This window comes from Macaca mulatta, chromosome 7, assembly GCF_049350105.2.
Source record: "Macaca mulatta isolate MMU2019108-1 chromosome 7, T2T-MMU8v2.0, whole genome shotgun sequence".
Lineage (NCBI taxonomy): Eukaryota > Metazoa > Chordata > Mammalia > Primates > Cercopithecidae > Macaca > Macaca mulatta.
In genome coordinates, this window is record NC_133412.1 from 128,181,967 (window position 1) to 128,198,566 (window position 16,600).

General features: G+C 41.7%; 1 protein-coding gene across 1 annotated transcript; it reads left to right on the forward strand.

The window, feature by feature from the left end:
- Positions 1-1,185: 1,185 nt before the first annotated feature.
- Positions 1,186-16,366, forward strand: MAPK1IP1L (mitogen-activated protein kinase 1 interacting protein 1 like). The gene is given in 4 exon segments (NM_001260990.1): positions 1,186-1,332; positions 11,153-11,174; positions 12,099-12,806; positions 14,096-16,366. Coding segments are annotated over 3 exon segments (738 nt in total). The 5' UTR covers positions 1,186-1,332; positions 11,153-11,156; the 3' UTR covers positions 14,108-16,366.
- Positions 16,367-16,600: the final 234 nt, after the last annotated feature.

A 16,600-nucleotide genomic window follows, 5' to 3' on the forward strand; every position in this document is an offset into this window, starting at 1 on the left:
CAGTGGCTCACGTCTGTAATCCCAGCACTTTGGGAGGCCGAGGCAGGCGGATCACAAGGTCAAGAGATCGAGACCATCCTGGCCAACATGGTGAAACCTCGTCTCTAAATTAGCTGGGCAACGTAGAGCGCGCCTGTAGTCCCAGCTACTTGGGAGGCTGAGGCAGGAGAATCGTTTGAACCCGGGAAGCGGAGGTTGCAGTGAGCTGAGATAGCGCCGCGCCACTGCACTCCAGCCTGGCAACAGAGCGACACTCCGTCTAAAAAAATACATATATTGCATATATGTGTCTATTTTGCACACCATATAATTGTCACGACATCTTTATTGCTAGTTAGTAGGTTCCTTGACTGGGGTCATGTCATCTGTGCCTGACACAGGAGGTAATGTTTATTCAGAAATGAAGATCGTGGCTGGGCGCGGTGGCTCACGCCTGTAATACCAGCACTTTGGGAGGCCGAAGAGGGCGGATCGCTTGAGACTAGCAAGGTGAGACCCCATCTCTACTAAAAACACAAAAATCAGCGGGTGTGGTGACACACGCCTGTAGTCCCAGCTACTAGGAGGCTAAGATGGGAGGATAGCTTGAGACCACCAGGCAGAGGTTGCAGTGAGCCGAGATCGCGCCACTGCATTCCAGTCTGGGTGACAGATGCCTCGTCTCAAAAACCACAAAAAAGAACATAGGAGAAGAGGCATTGATGAGGAAAACTCAGCAAAGACAGCAAATATCAATTTGTTAAGCTATTTGCAAAGGTTTTCTCTTTCCTGTATTAATCTTTTCCCTCTCCCCACTTTTGGCCCGAGGATCTGAATCGTTCGGTCAGGCAGAAATCAGACCGCGTCCATACCCAGCCTCCTTCGAGGCCTAGCTGTAAAAACCGCTGAGCAAAGGGAATCCAGAATCAGCCCTCAAGCAACTCAAGACAAGTTAGCAATTTCCGCCGGTATGCCGTGAACACCGGCGACCACTGGCGTTTCCTCTGAGTCCTCGGAACTCCGGAAACTCTGGGAGCTTTCAGCCCGCCCATCAGGGGAAAGCGGCCCGGGGCCGGCGCCAGGTGGAGCCCATCCCCCTGCGTCTGGCGGGCCGCAGTACCGCCAGGGGCCTGCGGGAGGCGCACGCGGCGCGGCCTGAGGGGAGGGGGAGAGCGGGCGGAGGCGGTGCGCTCGGCGCTTCCTGTTCCGGCGCCAGGAGGAGCCGCGCGCTGCTGGTGCTGTTGCCGCCGCTGCTTTCCCTGCCGTCAGTCAGGCTGCGCCCGCTTCTTCAGGGCCCAGTCCCTCGGACCCATCGCCGCTTCTAGACCCTACTGCGGTCTCGGATATTGCCGGGTGAGGCTGCTTCGGTACTAGTGGGAGTCGTGAAGGGGAATCGGGGGGCTGGGGTTGCGGAGCCCGCGGGCGCGGCCAAGCGGGAAGCGGGCGCGGTAACTGAGGTGCATCGAGTCACGTCCAGTGCTCGGGCCGTGGTCGCCTGCCTGGGACCGGGGCTAAGCGTTTCTCTCGGTCGCCTTCCTCCACGCTGCGGGCTGCCTGGGGATCGCCCCCCAGGGAGAAGGTGTAGGAGGCCGCTGACGTCGCGCCCGACGAGTTTCTGGGCGCCTGACGTCAGGCCTGGCTGCGGGGCGGGGCGGGCGCGGGCCGGCCCCTCCCCCACCCTTTCCCGGCGGGCGCGACCCGCTCGGAGGCCGGTTCGCTCCGGTTGATCCCGGACTCCCTTTGTTCGTGCGTCCCTAAAAGGCTGCCGGCCTCGCGCCTTTTGGCCCCGATTTCCCCTCTACCCCCACCCCATTGCACCCATTCATTAATTTCTAATAAAAAGGGAAAAGCCTGAAAAGATTATTACAGGAATCTCGGGCGCTTGTTAATCCGCAGTGTGACAACGCTCTGGTTATGACTCACTAGAGGAATTGCCCACGGATACGTTAGATGAATACCCAGGGCAAACCACGAGAAGGGCAGAATTTAGGGATCTCCTTTTTAGGACTGAAGAGCGCATACCTACGATAGCTTATATATAGGGGGACCGTTTTCCTCTTTACCTTGAAAAGCAAGAGTACAGCTTTTAATAGGTAAAGATTGCAGTGTTAAAGCATGAAGCCGGACTCGCTCGACCGAAAAATTTTTTTTTAGTTTTACTGCTAGAGAAATACACACCTGGGGGTTGTAAAGGTCTGTTTTGAAAAGGAACCCTCATGACAGGCAAAGGTAGCCTTCAGAAACATTTTGTAAGTTCTTTGTTCACTGGTGTTCTTTGAGGGAAGAATAGAAATTTTTCATGCTGGCATCTCTGAGCCCACAATGCAAAGCGAGTTTGCTTCAGAAACTTGGAGTGAATTGCAAATATTGGAATGTTCTTTTCCTCTCTCCAGGAGGAATGGGTAATATCCATCCCCAGTCTCTTAGCTGAAACTTTTGAAGCTAGTGTGTTTTGAATTCAAAAATACTTGGATTTTATCTTCATCTTTTTAGAAAGACGACATGTTAGACGAGAGATAACACCCCCAGCAGAATGGGGCACCGCATCATCCAACATTAATATTTGCAGCAATAGATGTGAGCATTCATTCTAAGTGGGGGCGAATAGAAACTATAAATAGCTTCAGGTCACATTTTGCCACCATGTAAGATTTGTGCCAAACTTGGGAAAGTTTATTTTTTCGGAAGTCTCTGGATTGAGAAGGGCAGATAAAGATTTATGGACCTAAAAGTAGGCATCGTAAAAGCTAATATTTGTTGAGGTTTTGCTATATTCCAGGCAGTGACTAAGAGATTTGTTTATTATATAAGTCTTAGAGCAAATCTATGATGTGGATACGATTCTGATCTCCCTTTGCCTCGAGTTTGGAGAGTTGGACTTGTCAACTCTGGCCAGTCCAACCAGTGAAGAGCTGCAGTTGTAGCTGGATGGTCATACTTTAGCGTTTACTCTTTTACCTATAAGCTAGATGTCCACATACAAGGGAAAGAGAATTTGGTACCTGTTTTCCACCCAAGCATTATTTTAGGCACTTGATTGGACAGAGTCCAATTTAGTTCATCGCAGCATTACTGGTCTGGTTGTTTTTTGTTTTTTGTTTTTAACTGCGTGCTTTTTACAAACAGTATGGCCTGTTCTTTATAGTTCAGGTTCATTCAGATGAGCCGACTCTTACTGAAATAATTCAAACCCTCGTCTAAGGTCTCTCTGCTAAGACTTTCCCCTTCCCTTGCTATATTCTAACCCATCTGAACTGCTTATACCTCCTCACAGATTCTCCCAATTTTTACACCAACTGCTCTTCTTTCCCTAGGACCCATGTCACCGCCCTCTACTCCCAGCTCTTTCCTTATGGTCCTTATGGACTGCAAAAGACAGCACATCTCAGGAATCTCCATGTAATACTAAAATTTCTCTAAAGCCCAACACATTGTTTGGCACATATGTTCCAATAAATATATAACTAAATGCCAAGAAATATTGCAGGTTGCATATCCCTTATCCCAAATGCTTGGAACCAGAAGTGTTTCAGATTTTGGATTTTTTTTTTTATATTACACCAGTTGAGCATCCGAAATCCAGAATGCTCTAATGAGCATTTTCTTTGAGCGGCATGTTGGCACTCAAAAAGTTTCAGATTTTTGAGCATTTCAAAACCCCCGTTTTTGAGTTGCCCAAATGTAAAAAATGGAACATAATCAGATAAATGAGCCAATGCTGAAAACTAGCATGTATTCTAATTTATAACTTTTTATTTTTGGAGACAGTCACTCACTGCAAGTTCCGCCTCCTGGGTTCAAGCGATTCTCCTGCCTCAGCCTACCGAAGTAGCTGGGATTACAGGTGTCTGCCACCGTGCCCAGCTAATTTTTTGTATTTTTGGTTGAGATGGGGTTTCACCATGTTGGCAAGGCTGGTCTTGAACTCCTGATCTCACGTGATCCACCCCCCTGGGCCTCCCAAAGTGCCGGGATTACAGGCTTGAGACACTGTGCCCAGCCATTAATTTATATTTTCAGTATGATACATATCATCCCATGCATACTAAACAAATCAACCCCAAAATTTTGATTTTATTTAATTTCGCCTAATAAATATCTAACATGTATATAGCACTTTATAGATTAAGTGTGTTACTATTTTCTGTGCAGTGGGCAGGAGCTATAACTTCTACAGATGGAAAATGGTCTCATTGAGAAGTTTATTTTTGTCAAAAGATACCGTCAAAAAGGATTGATGTCTGGGTTTCATCACTGTGTAGTCCCATACTGTTTATTACTCCGTCACAATTTGAAGGCTCTGTGAAATATCCATGAACTCCACTAGTAATTCATGGAGTTCAACTCTCTTAACCACCCTCCTCCCTGACCCATGATTGAATTGTCATTTTTACCCTAACAGCCATGAGAGTTTCCAAAATGTTATGTTTTACTTTTCTAGTGTATGTCAAAAGAAATTTTGTACTGTTTTAAAATTACTATTCTTGCTGCTCAGAGAATAAAAATTATTATTTTTCAGACGATGGGTGGATCGGACGATGCTATAAAATGGTAACAAAGTTTTGGAAATAATCGCTTTAGATTATTCCAAAAAGGAAAAAAAAATGAAAGCCTTTCTTAAGTATACATTTTTTTTATGAGTTCAAGGTTACATTGGCCTCATCTTAATAATCAGCAGTGAATCAGATATTTTGGAATAGCTTTATATTTTTATTTATTTTTCTTTTTGAGACAGAGTCTCACTATATTGCCCAGGCTGGTCTTTAACTACTGGCCTCAAGCGGTCTTCCCACCTCAGCCTCCTGAGAAGCTGGGATTACAGGTGCACACGACTAAGCGCGGCTTAGAATAGCTTTTTAGAAAACCTAAACTTTTTACGTTCTGCAACTTTCCTCATACTGAAACGTTCATGTCCAACTCTGTTTTTCACCTTTTCTAATGAAAGTATTCTCCAAAGAGCAAATTGGAATGCTTCCAATTACAGTTGTTCCCCCTTATCCTGGGGGGACACATTGCAAGACTCCCCAATGAATCCCTGAAACTGAAGTCTATACACTGCGGAAGCCTAAGTGTACCGTGTTTTTTATATCTAATAATCAAGATGGGCTGATAGCGTATACAGCATGGATACACTGGACAAAGGGATGATTCACGTCCTAGGCAGGAGGGTGCAAACTTTCATTTTGCTACTCAGAACATGCTCTTGCCCCATTTACTTAAGAATTGGCCAGGTGCAGTGGTTCATGCCTGTAATCCCAGCACTTTGGGAGACCGAGGCAGGCGGATTACTTGAAGCCAGGAGTTCAAGACCATCTGGCCAACATGATGAAACCCCATCTCTACCAAAAATTAAAAATTAGCTGGGCGTGGTGTCATGTGCCTGTAATCCCAGCTACTCGGGAGACTCAGGTAGGAGAATCACTTAAACCTGGGAGACTGAGGTTGCAGTGAGTCGAGATCACATCACTGCACTTTAGCCTGGATGGCAGAACGAGACTCCATCCCAAAAACAAAACTTAATTGTTTATTTCTGGAATTTTCCATTTAATACGTTCGGACCTCAGGTAACTAAAACCATGGATGAGGGGGGATTACCCTAACATGAACGCTGATTATTCTAGTAATGGAGAACTGGTTACTTTACTAAGATAGTGCCATAGAACAGAACTTGTTATTAATTCCTATGCTTAGGGCTTTGTTTTCTAATCACGAGATTCTAGCACCTCCCCTATCTTCCAAACTTGGATTTTGAACTTTAAAATTTTGAAGTAGTATTGTGAATCAGTTGAATATTATTAACTTGTAGAATAATTTATGTAATTCTGTGACTAGGTAACTGTGTGATTCTGAAAACCTGAACAGTCAAGACCATTTGGTTCACTTTGATTCTCAACTCCAGAATTAATATGAACTTTGATACAGAATCATTTTCTATTTCAGAAAGGCCAATCCTGTTTAAAAAGCATGTTAGTCTTACAACTTACCATATATTTTCTACACTGTTAGTCATAAAAATTTTATTGTGTGATATGATTGATGTTAAACCTTAACATGGAAATGGGTTGTATGTGTTTTTTGATATTCTGAATAAAAAGGATATAGCAGTTGGGATAGGCTTGGGTTCTTGTCCTTCATGTTCTTGTCCTTTCATTCCTCATGATAACCAAATCATAATTAGAAATAAGATGCTAAGGGGCCAGGCGCAGTGGCTCACACCTGTAATCCCAACACTTTGGGAGGCCGAGGCGGGCAGATCACCTGAGGTCAGGAGTTCAAGATCAGCTTGACCAACATGGGAAAACCCTGTCTCTACAAAAAATACAAAAAATCAGCCGGGCGTGGTGGCGCATGCCTGTAATCCCAGCTACTCGGGAGGCTGAGGCAGGAATCACTTGGACCCAGGAGGCAGAGGTTGCGGGGAGCCAAGATCGCACCATTGCGCTCCAGCCTGGGCAACAAGAACGAAACTCTGTCTAGAAAAAAAAATAGTAAGATGCTAGGAATATAAGAATACAAAGGTGACTCTATATTAATACTGTATTGATAGGTCAAAGGAGAAAAACCATGAGATCCATTCATTAGAAACTGAAAAGTCTTTTGAGAGAATTTAGTGTCTTCTTGCTTTCTTTATTAACTAACAAAATAGGAATAAATAAATAATAGCATAGGCATAAATTAAAAACTTAATGTAATTTTTTAAAATCTCAAACTAAAAATGGGAATCATACTTAAACATTAGAAGCAGTCCCAGGAGAGTTGGAACAAGACTGCTGTGCCCACTATCACTACTTAACATTTCATTATTTAAGTCCTAGCAGGTGCAAAAGAGAAAATATGCATAATTATTAGAGAAGGAAAATTATTTTTTGCAAATGGCATGTTTTTTAAATCTGGAAATCCCAGAGAATCAAGTGAGAAACTTTGAAGAATAATTCAGTAATGTTGCTTCCTACCCTAGGTTAATTAATATAAAGAAGAGTTAAATTCCTATGGCATATTTCTGGTCATAAAAACATCACTAAACTTTTAAATAAAACCCAAAACACTTCTAGTGTTAAACATTTAAATGGACTGGGCACAGTGGCTCACACCTGTAATCCCAGCACTTTGGGAGGCCAAGGTGGGCGGATCACAAGGTCAAGAGATTGAGACCATCCTGGTCAACATGGTGAAACCCCGTCTCTACTAAAAGTACAAAAATTAGCTGGGCGTAGTGGCACGCACCTGTAGTTCCAGCTACTCAGGAGGCTGAGGCACGAGAATCGCCTGAACCGAGGAGGCAGAGGTTGCAGTGAGCCGAGATCACACCACTGCGCTCCAGCCTGGCGACAGAGCGAGACTCCATCTCAAAAAAAAAAAAAAAGATTTCTGCTAAAAATTTTTAAAATTAGCTGGTTGTGGTGGTGCATGCCTGTGGTCCCAGCTATTCAAAGGCTAAGGTGGGAGGATCACTTGAGCGTGGGAGGTCGAGGTTGCAGTGAACTGTAATCACACCACTGCACTCCAGCTTGGGTGACAGAGCAAGACCCTGTCTCAAAAAAAAAATTGAAATGAATGTGAGCTGTGTATACATTTGAGAAAGATTAATAAAAAGATAATTATTTGCCTCCCTATTCCAGTTCAGGGTCTCAATGGCTGGAGACTTTCCTGGCAATTCAGAGCCCAAGATGGGAACCAGCCCTGAACTGGATGCCATCCCAGCGCAGGGTGCTCTCGCCCACACCCCCACCCATGGAGACTGGGCCGTGTAGACACATCCATTCATGTGCATCTTTGGGATATGGGAGGCAATTGGAGTACTTGGAGAAGACCCATAAAGATGGGAGAATGAGCTAGCTTCACACAGACAGTGACCTCAGCTGAGACTTTTTTTTTCTTCTCCTCATCAACATTATAACAAAACAAAGTTGAATGAAACGTCTTTTGAGGACCTGCTGTAGACTAAAATTTAAAAAGCTGTCCCATATTTGAACGATCAATTAGAAAGTACAGTGGAAGAAAAGAGCCTATTTGCAACCACAGGAAAAAGTTTAACAGAAATCCCTTAAAAGAAATGTATATACGAGATCTGATCAAGAAAATGATCTACATGAAAAGGACGGGAACTAAACAGTCCTCTGTGTCTGCATTTGCGGGTAGAAAATATTCAGGGAGCCGGGTGAGGTGGTTCTCGCCTGTAATCCGAGCACTTTGGGAGGCCGAGGTGGGCAGATCACTTGAGGCCAGGAGTTGAAGAGTAACCTGGCCAACGTGGTGAAACGCTATCTCTTAAACATAAGAAAAATTAACCGGGTATGGTGGCGCTTGCCTATAATCTCAGTTACTCAGGAGGCTGAGGCAGGAGAATCTCTTGAACCAAGGAGATGGAGGTTGCAGTGAGCTGAGATCATGCTGTTGCACTCCAACTTGAGCAACAGAGTGAGACCCTGTCTCAAAAAAAAAAGAAAAAATACTTGGGGGAAACACAATAAAAAATATAAGTTAATATAATATAGTACTCACACTTTTAAGTGTTATAAATAATGTAGAGATGATTTATACAGGAGGATGTGCATGGGTTATATGCAAATACCACACCATTTTATATCAGGTACTTGAGCATCCTGGGATTTGAGTATCTGCGGGGGTCCTAGAACCAATCTCCCTCAGGTACTGAGGGACTACTATACCTTGTTCTTGAATGAGATGATTCGACATTTTAAGTAGATGTTCCCCAGATTCATCTGTAAATTTAATACATTTCCAACCAGAATGCTAACAGATTTTTTTTTAACGAAATGGGAAAAATAGGTAGGAAAATCGGAGGGGGGGAAAAAGACAGTAGGGTGACTCACATTAATGTTTATTTAAAATATATTATAAAGCTTTTGTAATTAAAATGGGATGGTACAGTTGCAGACCAGTAGAAAAGAATAAAGTCAGCCTGGCGCAGTGGCTCACGCCTGTAATCCCAACACTTTGGGAGTCCAAGGCAGGCAGATCACTTGAGCTCTGGAGTTCAAGACCAGCCTGGCAACATGGTGAAACCCTGTCTCTACAAAACACTAGCTGGGCAGGATCGATTGAGCCCAGAAGGTAGAGTCTGCAATGAGCTTATGATGCTCTGGCCAGGGAACAAAGCAAGACTCTGTCTCAAAAAGAAAAGAAGAAAGTCCACAATATCAGTTGGAAATGAAGGAGGCTGTGTAGCCTGCTTGTTAAGGGCCTAAGCTGTGGAGTCATACTGGGTTTGAACTGCTTCTCTCCTTGTCATTAGCTCTGGGACCTTAAACAAGTTAACTTGCCAAGCTTCCTCTTCTCCAGCTGTTTGGGGGTGAAAATAAAATTTGTATCATAAGGTTCTGGAGCTACCAAGTGAGATGGTACACAGTGCACCACCATGTACCATGTTCCATGGTAAATATTGGATAAATGCTAGTTATAAATGGCAGCAGTAGAGTGTAGTAAAGGTAGCTTGTCCAATTAGTTGAGAAAAGATAGATAGTTGATAATTATTGTTTGGAAGAATTCAAAGATTTTAAACAAGTTAAACCATGAAAATACTATATGAAAGCAAGGCAGAGTGGGAAAGGCCTTTGTAAATATATCATAAAATCCAGAAGCCACATATAGGAAGAGATTGATAGATTTGATGACATGAAATTTAAAACTTTTGTATTACCAGAATATGCCATTTAAGAGATCTACAGATAAAATGAATTTGGGAGAAAATTTTTTTTTTTTTTTTTTGAAGACAGAAGTCTGGCTCTGTCTCCCAGGCTGGAGTGCAGTGGTGCAATCTTGGCTCACTGCAAGCTCCGCCTCCCGGGTTCATGCCGTTCTCCTGCCTCAGCCTCCCGAGTAGCTGGGACTACAGGCGCCTGCCACCATACCCAGCTAATTTTTTTTTGTATTTTTAGTAGAGGCGAGGTTTCACCGTGTTAGCCAGGATAGTCTCCATCTCCTGAGCTCGTGATCCACGCCTTGGCCTCCCAAAGTGCTGGGATTACAGGCATGAGCCACTGTACCCAGCCAAAAAATGTTAATCTCATATATGAGAGCTAGTCTCCTTAGTATCTTACAAAACAGTGAGAGGAAAAGATGTGCTACTGAGTAGTAAAATGATCAAAGGCAAAGAGTACATACAGTCTTTTATTTATATAAAGTCAAAGAACCAGCAAAATTAAGTCAAAAATTGACTGCCATGTGGCATGGCAGTTGATTGGAAAAGAGCATGAGTAAACTTTCTGGAGTGAGAAATGTTCTGTATCTTGGGGTGGTTACAGGGGCGTATACAATTATCAGAGCTTGCTAATTATACTTCAATTTAAAAATTGGTAAAAGTACTGCAGGACATGAACAAATTTAAATTTGGGGGTACACACAGTGGCTCATGCCTGTAATCCCAATACTTTGGGAGGCTGAGGCAGGAGGGTTCCTTGAGCCCAAGAGTTTGAGACCAGGTCTGGGCAACATAGTGAGACACCTGTCTCTACAAAAAAAAATTTTTAATTTTAAGAAATTTGCTGGGTATGATGGCACACACCTGTAGTACCAGCTGTTAGGGAGACTGAGGCAAGAAGATGACTTGAGCCCAGGAGGTCAAGGTTGCAGTGAGCTGTGATCTCGCCACTGCACTCCAGCGGGGGTGACAGAATGAGACCCTGTCTCCAAAAAAAAAGACAAGGAAGTGTAAGTTAAAATAAGATGCTACTTTTTAATACCTATTGTCATTATAAACAATAAATTTAGTAATATCCAATGGTAAAAGAGGAGTTAGAGAAATGAGTGACTAAATTGGCATGGACTTTTCAAATGGATTTTAGATAAATTTATTTGTTGACTCTAAATTCCATGTCCAGTGCTTTTTCCCAGTGATAGATTCTCACAAAGATGTGTTCAGAGATGTTCACTGTGTCATACCTAAAACAACTTATACTGCTACAAAAAGAAGGTAAATTAAATTGCAAATCATTTTTGTATGATGTGCAGCCATTAAGAGGGATGAAGTTGATAGAGGTGTATGAACTATTATGGAAAACTTTCCTTTGTAAAGAAAAACACATTACATAAATGATTAAGATTCTGTTTAAGTAATAATAATGTATGCATAGAAAGTTCCTTAAGGAATATTTAAGAAATGGTGAACACTGATTTTGAACTTTTTCTTCCTTCATTTCTTTTCTTCTTTTAGGAAAATGTCTGATGAATTTTCGGTAAGTTGATGAGTTTATCTGTGATAAGTTTTTCATCTCTTAAGAAAAACAACGTGGTCCTAACTGGCCTTCGTAAATCTTTTCACTTAAAAGAGATGCTTTAACCAGGCGCGATGGTGTGCACCTGTAGTCCTAGCTCCTTGGGAGGATCCCTTGACCCCACGATTTCCAGGCTGCAGTGAGCCATGATCGTGCCATTGCACTACTGCCTGGGCGATAGAGTGAGACTCTGTTTATAAATAAATAAAAGAGATGCTTTTTGTGATTCTTGGCTTTGGGGGTAGGAGAGGGATTTTGATAGGTGATTTGCCTTGGTGATTTGCCAAACATGGAGATAATAGCATGTTTGGAAATGTTTCCTATATTTCTTTATGAATCCTTAAATGAAAATTTAAGATGTTACTTCTATTCTCTTTTACCCTGATAGTATTAGTAGCCAACATTTATTGGAAATTATTATATACCAGGCACTGTGTTAAGTGTACTACATGAACTATCATATTTAAGCCTCAAATTAACCCTAAAATAGTTTTTGAAACTGAAGAAGCTCTATCTCAGAGTATGTAGCTCCTTTGAGGTTAAGCCAGGATTCAAATCCATACCTTGACTGTTAGTTCTATCTTCTTAATTACTGTACTTTGTTATATTAATACAGCAGAGAAATGAAGCACAATATGATTAGTTGTATTTAGAAAACGAGCTTCTCTGAAGAACTTGCACTGTAAAGTTGATATTCAAAGTTAACACCTCAAGTTTTATGTTAAATCGAGTACGTTTTAAATGACTAGCTTAGCTTTTGAAGATGTTCTTGAGGTTTATAATCCCTGGCCCTGTAGGTTACTGTTCTTTGTGGGTTTATAATGGTGTTTGGTATAACTTTTCTCTTGATAAGATAGATAAGATGTTATCTGTTTTGTGTTCCAGTTGGCAGATGCACTACCTGAACACTCCCCTGCCAAAACCTCTGCTGTGAGCAATACAAAACCTGGCCAACCTCCTCAAGGCTGGCCAGGCTCCAGCCCTTGGAATAATCCGAGTGCTCCACCTTCGGTGCCATCTGGACTCCCACCAAGTGCAACGCCCTCCACTGTGCCTTTTGGACCAGCACCAACAGGAATGTATCCCTCCGTGCCTCCCACCGGACCACCTCCAGGACCCCCAGCACCCTTTCCTCCTTCTGGACCATCATGCCCCCCACCCGGTGGTCCTTACCCAGCCCCAACAGTGCCAGGCCCTGGCCCCACAGGGCCATATCCTACACCAAATATGCCCTTTCCAGAGCTACCCAGACCATATGGTGCACCCACAGATCCAGCTGCAGCTGGTCCTTTAGGTCCATGGGGATCCATGTCTTCTGGACCTTGGGCACCAGGAATGGGAGGGCAGTATCCTACCCCTAATATGCCATATCCATCTCCAGGGCCATATCCCGCTCCTCCTCCTCCCCAAGCCCCTGGGGCAGCACCACCTGTTCCATGGGGCACCGTTCCACCAGGAGCCTGGGGACCACCAGCACCATATCCTGCCCCTACAGGATCGTATCCCACACCAGGACTCTATCCTACTCCCAGTAATCCTTTCCAAGTGCCTTCAGGACCTTCTGGTGCTCCACCGATGCCTGGTGGCCCCCATGTGAGTGTTCAATTTGTTATTTAAAGTGTACTAATTGTACATAGCACAACTGAAAGATTGTTTCTCCCCAGTTTTGGATGGAAGATTAAGAAGGCTTTTAAGTTTTTAAAAGAGGGTGTGTGTATATTAAATGAGTAAATTTCAAACCTTCAGGTAAAGCATTTAAAAGGATGAAAGCAGTATTTTAAGTATCCCTTGTGCTAAAAAGAAAAATTTTCCAAAGATCCCCAAAGACTTTGTAATGTAGTAAGCAGTGTCCCTCAATAGCATCCTTTAGTTAAACTCTGAGATTCACTGGGCTTTTTGTTTTATTATTATTATTTCTCAGTATCGTTTCATAGCATCACACCAAAGTATAGTTCAGTAAAAGCAGTCTCTACCTGTCTAGCTTGATAGAGGTAGATTTTTAGAGAATCCAAGCCAGTGAGTAGGTAATGTTGCCCATCTTTCAAGCAATTCTCGAGCTCGGGATTGTACCCCTATTCTTTATTGTCAGTTACATGTAATGCTTTATGCTTTACTGTCAGACAAGCCAGAGTGGGGTTAACATCTTAGTTGAGGAGCCTGCCTTGGTCATATAACCGAATGGAAAAGTACCCCATTTCCCCTGTGAGGTAAGCCAAGCGAGTATCCAAACGCAGAAGATTTTCCTTAGGAAAAAAAAGTCTGTTAACTGGTTTGGTTTTTTTGTTTGTTTTTTTTTTTTTTTTGAGACAGTCTTGCTCTGTCATCCAGGCAGCAGTGCAGTGGTGCGGTCTCTTGGTTCACTGCAATATCTACCTCCCAGGTTCAAGCAGTTCTCTTGAGTAGCTGGGATTACAGGCGTGCGCCACCACACTGGCTCATTTTTTAATTTTTAGTAGAGATGGAGTTTCACCATGTTGGCCAGGCTGGTCTTGAACTCCTGACCTCAAGTGATCCGCCCGCTTCAGCCTCCCAAAGTGCTGGGATTACTGAGCCCACCGTGCACGACCAGAAAAAAAAAATCTGTTAACTCTTAATACACAAATAACTAGTCAGATCTCTGATTAGATTAGTCAAACATCCACTCCAGCTATAAAGGAAAAGAAATCTTTAAAGTACCCCCAAAACTTCCTCCTTGCATTAGTGTAATTTCTTGCTATATATATTATCTAAAAATATTTGTTTTGCAAAGTGTACGCCAGAGTAAGTGATGTGACTTGCTGTTTGGATTTATTAAGCAATAAATTTACTTTAAGCCACAGTAAGGAGTTAATAAACTCCATTTGCAAAATCTAGAAGTTGACTTTTTCTTTTTTCTATTGCAGTCTTACCATTAAGTTAACAATGGACGAAGAGATGACGCTTTGCTTTTTGAAGTACATATATATGCACATGAATGCATATATAAAAATTGCTGGTTTCACTATTAGAGGGCATTCATGAAAGAACAACTCTTGCACCTCTCAGAGAAGATAACTGCCTCTTGTACTTGGATGTGTAGTACATCATATGTATACAATCAGATAAAAGCATAGAAGTAAATCATTCAGATGTGATTTTTATTTGGTTTTCATGGAAAGTTAAAGTGATAAAGTATATTGAATAGCTCTTTGACAGAATTTGTTTAAATTATGAAACTACACACTTAAAAATCTAAGATGTGGATTATTGTTAGAATCTGCAACTTCATTGGTAAATTATTTCAAGTATTTTTCTATAATCACTTTCCCCTTCTAAATAAATAAACTTTGAGAATAACCCGTCATAATCCAAACAAATAATGCCTCAGCATTTTGAGCTACTCTGTCGGACAAATAAACCTGTTCCTCTTGAGGTTATATTTTGGATATACATTTTTAAACTGTCAGTAATTATTGTCAGATGTGGAGTTCAATAGCCAGCCAGTGTTCATTTTTATCCTTGAGCTTTCAGTAAAAACTTCCTGGTTTTATTTTTAGTCATTGGGTCATACAGCACTAAAGTCTGCTATTTATGGAAACTAACTTTTTTGTTTTTAATCCAGGACAACATGTATGTAAATTAAATTTTTAGATAATTGATTATCTCTTTGTACTACTTGAGATTTGATTATGAGATGTGCATATTGCTTTGTGAAGAGCTTGAGGAAGGAAATAATTCTCTCCTTTGTTTTGAACCTCAAACTAGATAAACCCTAGGCATTGCTTAATTGCAACAGGTAATTTTCATTCCCTCAAAAACCTGAGGCAGCTCTTCTGCCCAGAGCTTTCCCTGTAGCCATCCCCCCACTTGCCCTTGGTTCTTTAGAAGGAGCACATCCCTTGATTCCTCCCTGATGTGGTAAACTGGCACACTCTAGGGGTCTAAAACATAAAACAGTTGTGTTTAGAGAACCTTAAGTCATGCAGACATGACTGTTCTCTTTGTACAAGTGTGAATCAAAATATGTATCTGTTTTTCAGAGTCTGGTTAAGCTATGTCATTGTCTACTGCATAGTTTCCTGAGTCTATTTGTAAAGTGCTTATGGCTAACAGTTCAGTTCTGTATTTGTTGACAGGTAAATAAGTGGAGTTGAGTGCCATCTTTGAAAAATTTACCCTCTAGCTCTAACACTGAAAATAATAATAAATTGTAGATCTCTGCAACTAAGTTTAAAGCAGTGTGACTGTGTTGCTTAAATATTACTGTTTATAACCACCAAAAAAGTCCTAGTAGTTTTTTGGCACCTTATGTTTAAACCAGATTCTTAGATTTAGGGTAGACCTGACCTTGTTATTTATTAGATAACATTTTGAATGTATCCATTGGATTTCTAAAATGTATTGTGAATTTCTCAGACAAACAGGATTTATGCTGGAGCTCTGTTTTGCTTAGAAATAAAATATTTAGTGGTTTATTTCTGCTCTAATTAAAATGTCAAGAATGCCAAATGCTGCCAGTTTTTTGGTTTGATAGCTACCTCCTTTTAAGAAAGCAAAATGGTTACCTTTCAGAGGAACATTCAGTGTTTAATCCTCCCTTATGTTAACTAGATGATAAATGAAAGCTTTTAGAAATGAGAAAGTAGAAACTAATTTGTTAAGATATTTTCGGACTGCGGAATGTTGTTAGCTTTTTGTTTCACTTCTCTGCAAGGACAGGTGTTAGCTATCTACAATACTATTGGACTCTGTTGTCAAAGTAGCCCCCAGTCTACAAGGCAGGTAGCCTTGGCTTGAATTATCAATATCAAAATGTCAGTTAACCATGGAGGGATAAAGTAATGTGAAAAGTGAGATGACTGCAAAGATGTCTCTCCTTACAGTTATTTTGGCTGGCCTACATTGGGGTAAACTGACAAATAGCAGTATTTAGTTTAACACTAGAGCAAATACAATGTGACTAGGAAGAAGAGATAGCAGGTTTGGGAATCTATAATTATGAAGTCCATTGATTTTGGGAGAAAATCCGTTGCTAAAGGATTCGAAGGGCCATGAACACAATTTGGGATTACTACTCCCAATAAATATAATAATTTTGCTAGTGACCGATACTGCCCAGTGTGCCCTAAATCATACTGCCATTGTACTCCCTTTGTTTTCAAGGACTTTACAAGTGGTATTTTGGGGAGTTTTTTTTTTTTAATATAAGAATGGAGATAAAAGGGATAATAGAATTTGCTTTTATATTTGTTACTTTTGTAAAGCATCTTTTCTTCGATTCTTGTTGGCATTCTGAGCCAAAAAGTATTTCAGGTTGGTTCAGTGTGGAGTTAAGAAAAGCAGGAGTGTTAGTGGAGAAATGGGGAACAGCATCGAGAAAGGCTTTTCTCCTTTTTGCTTTTTTTTTTTTTTTTTTTTGAGAGAGTCTT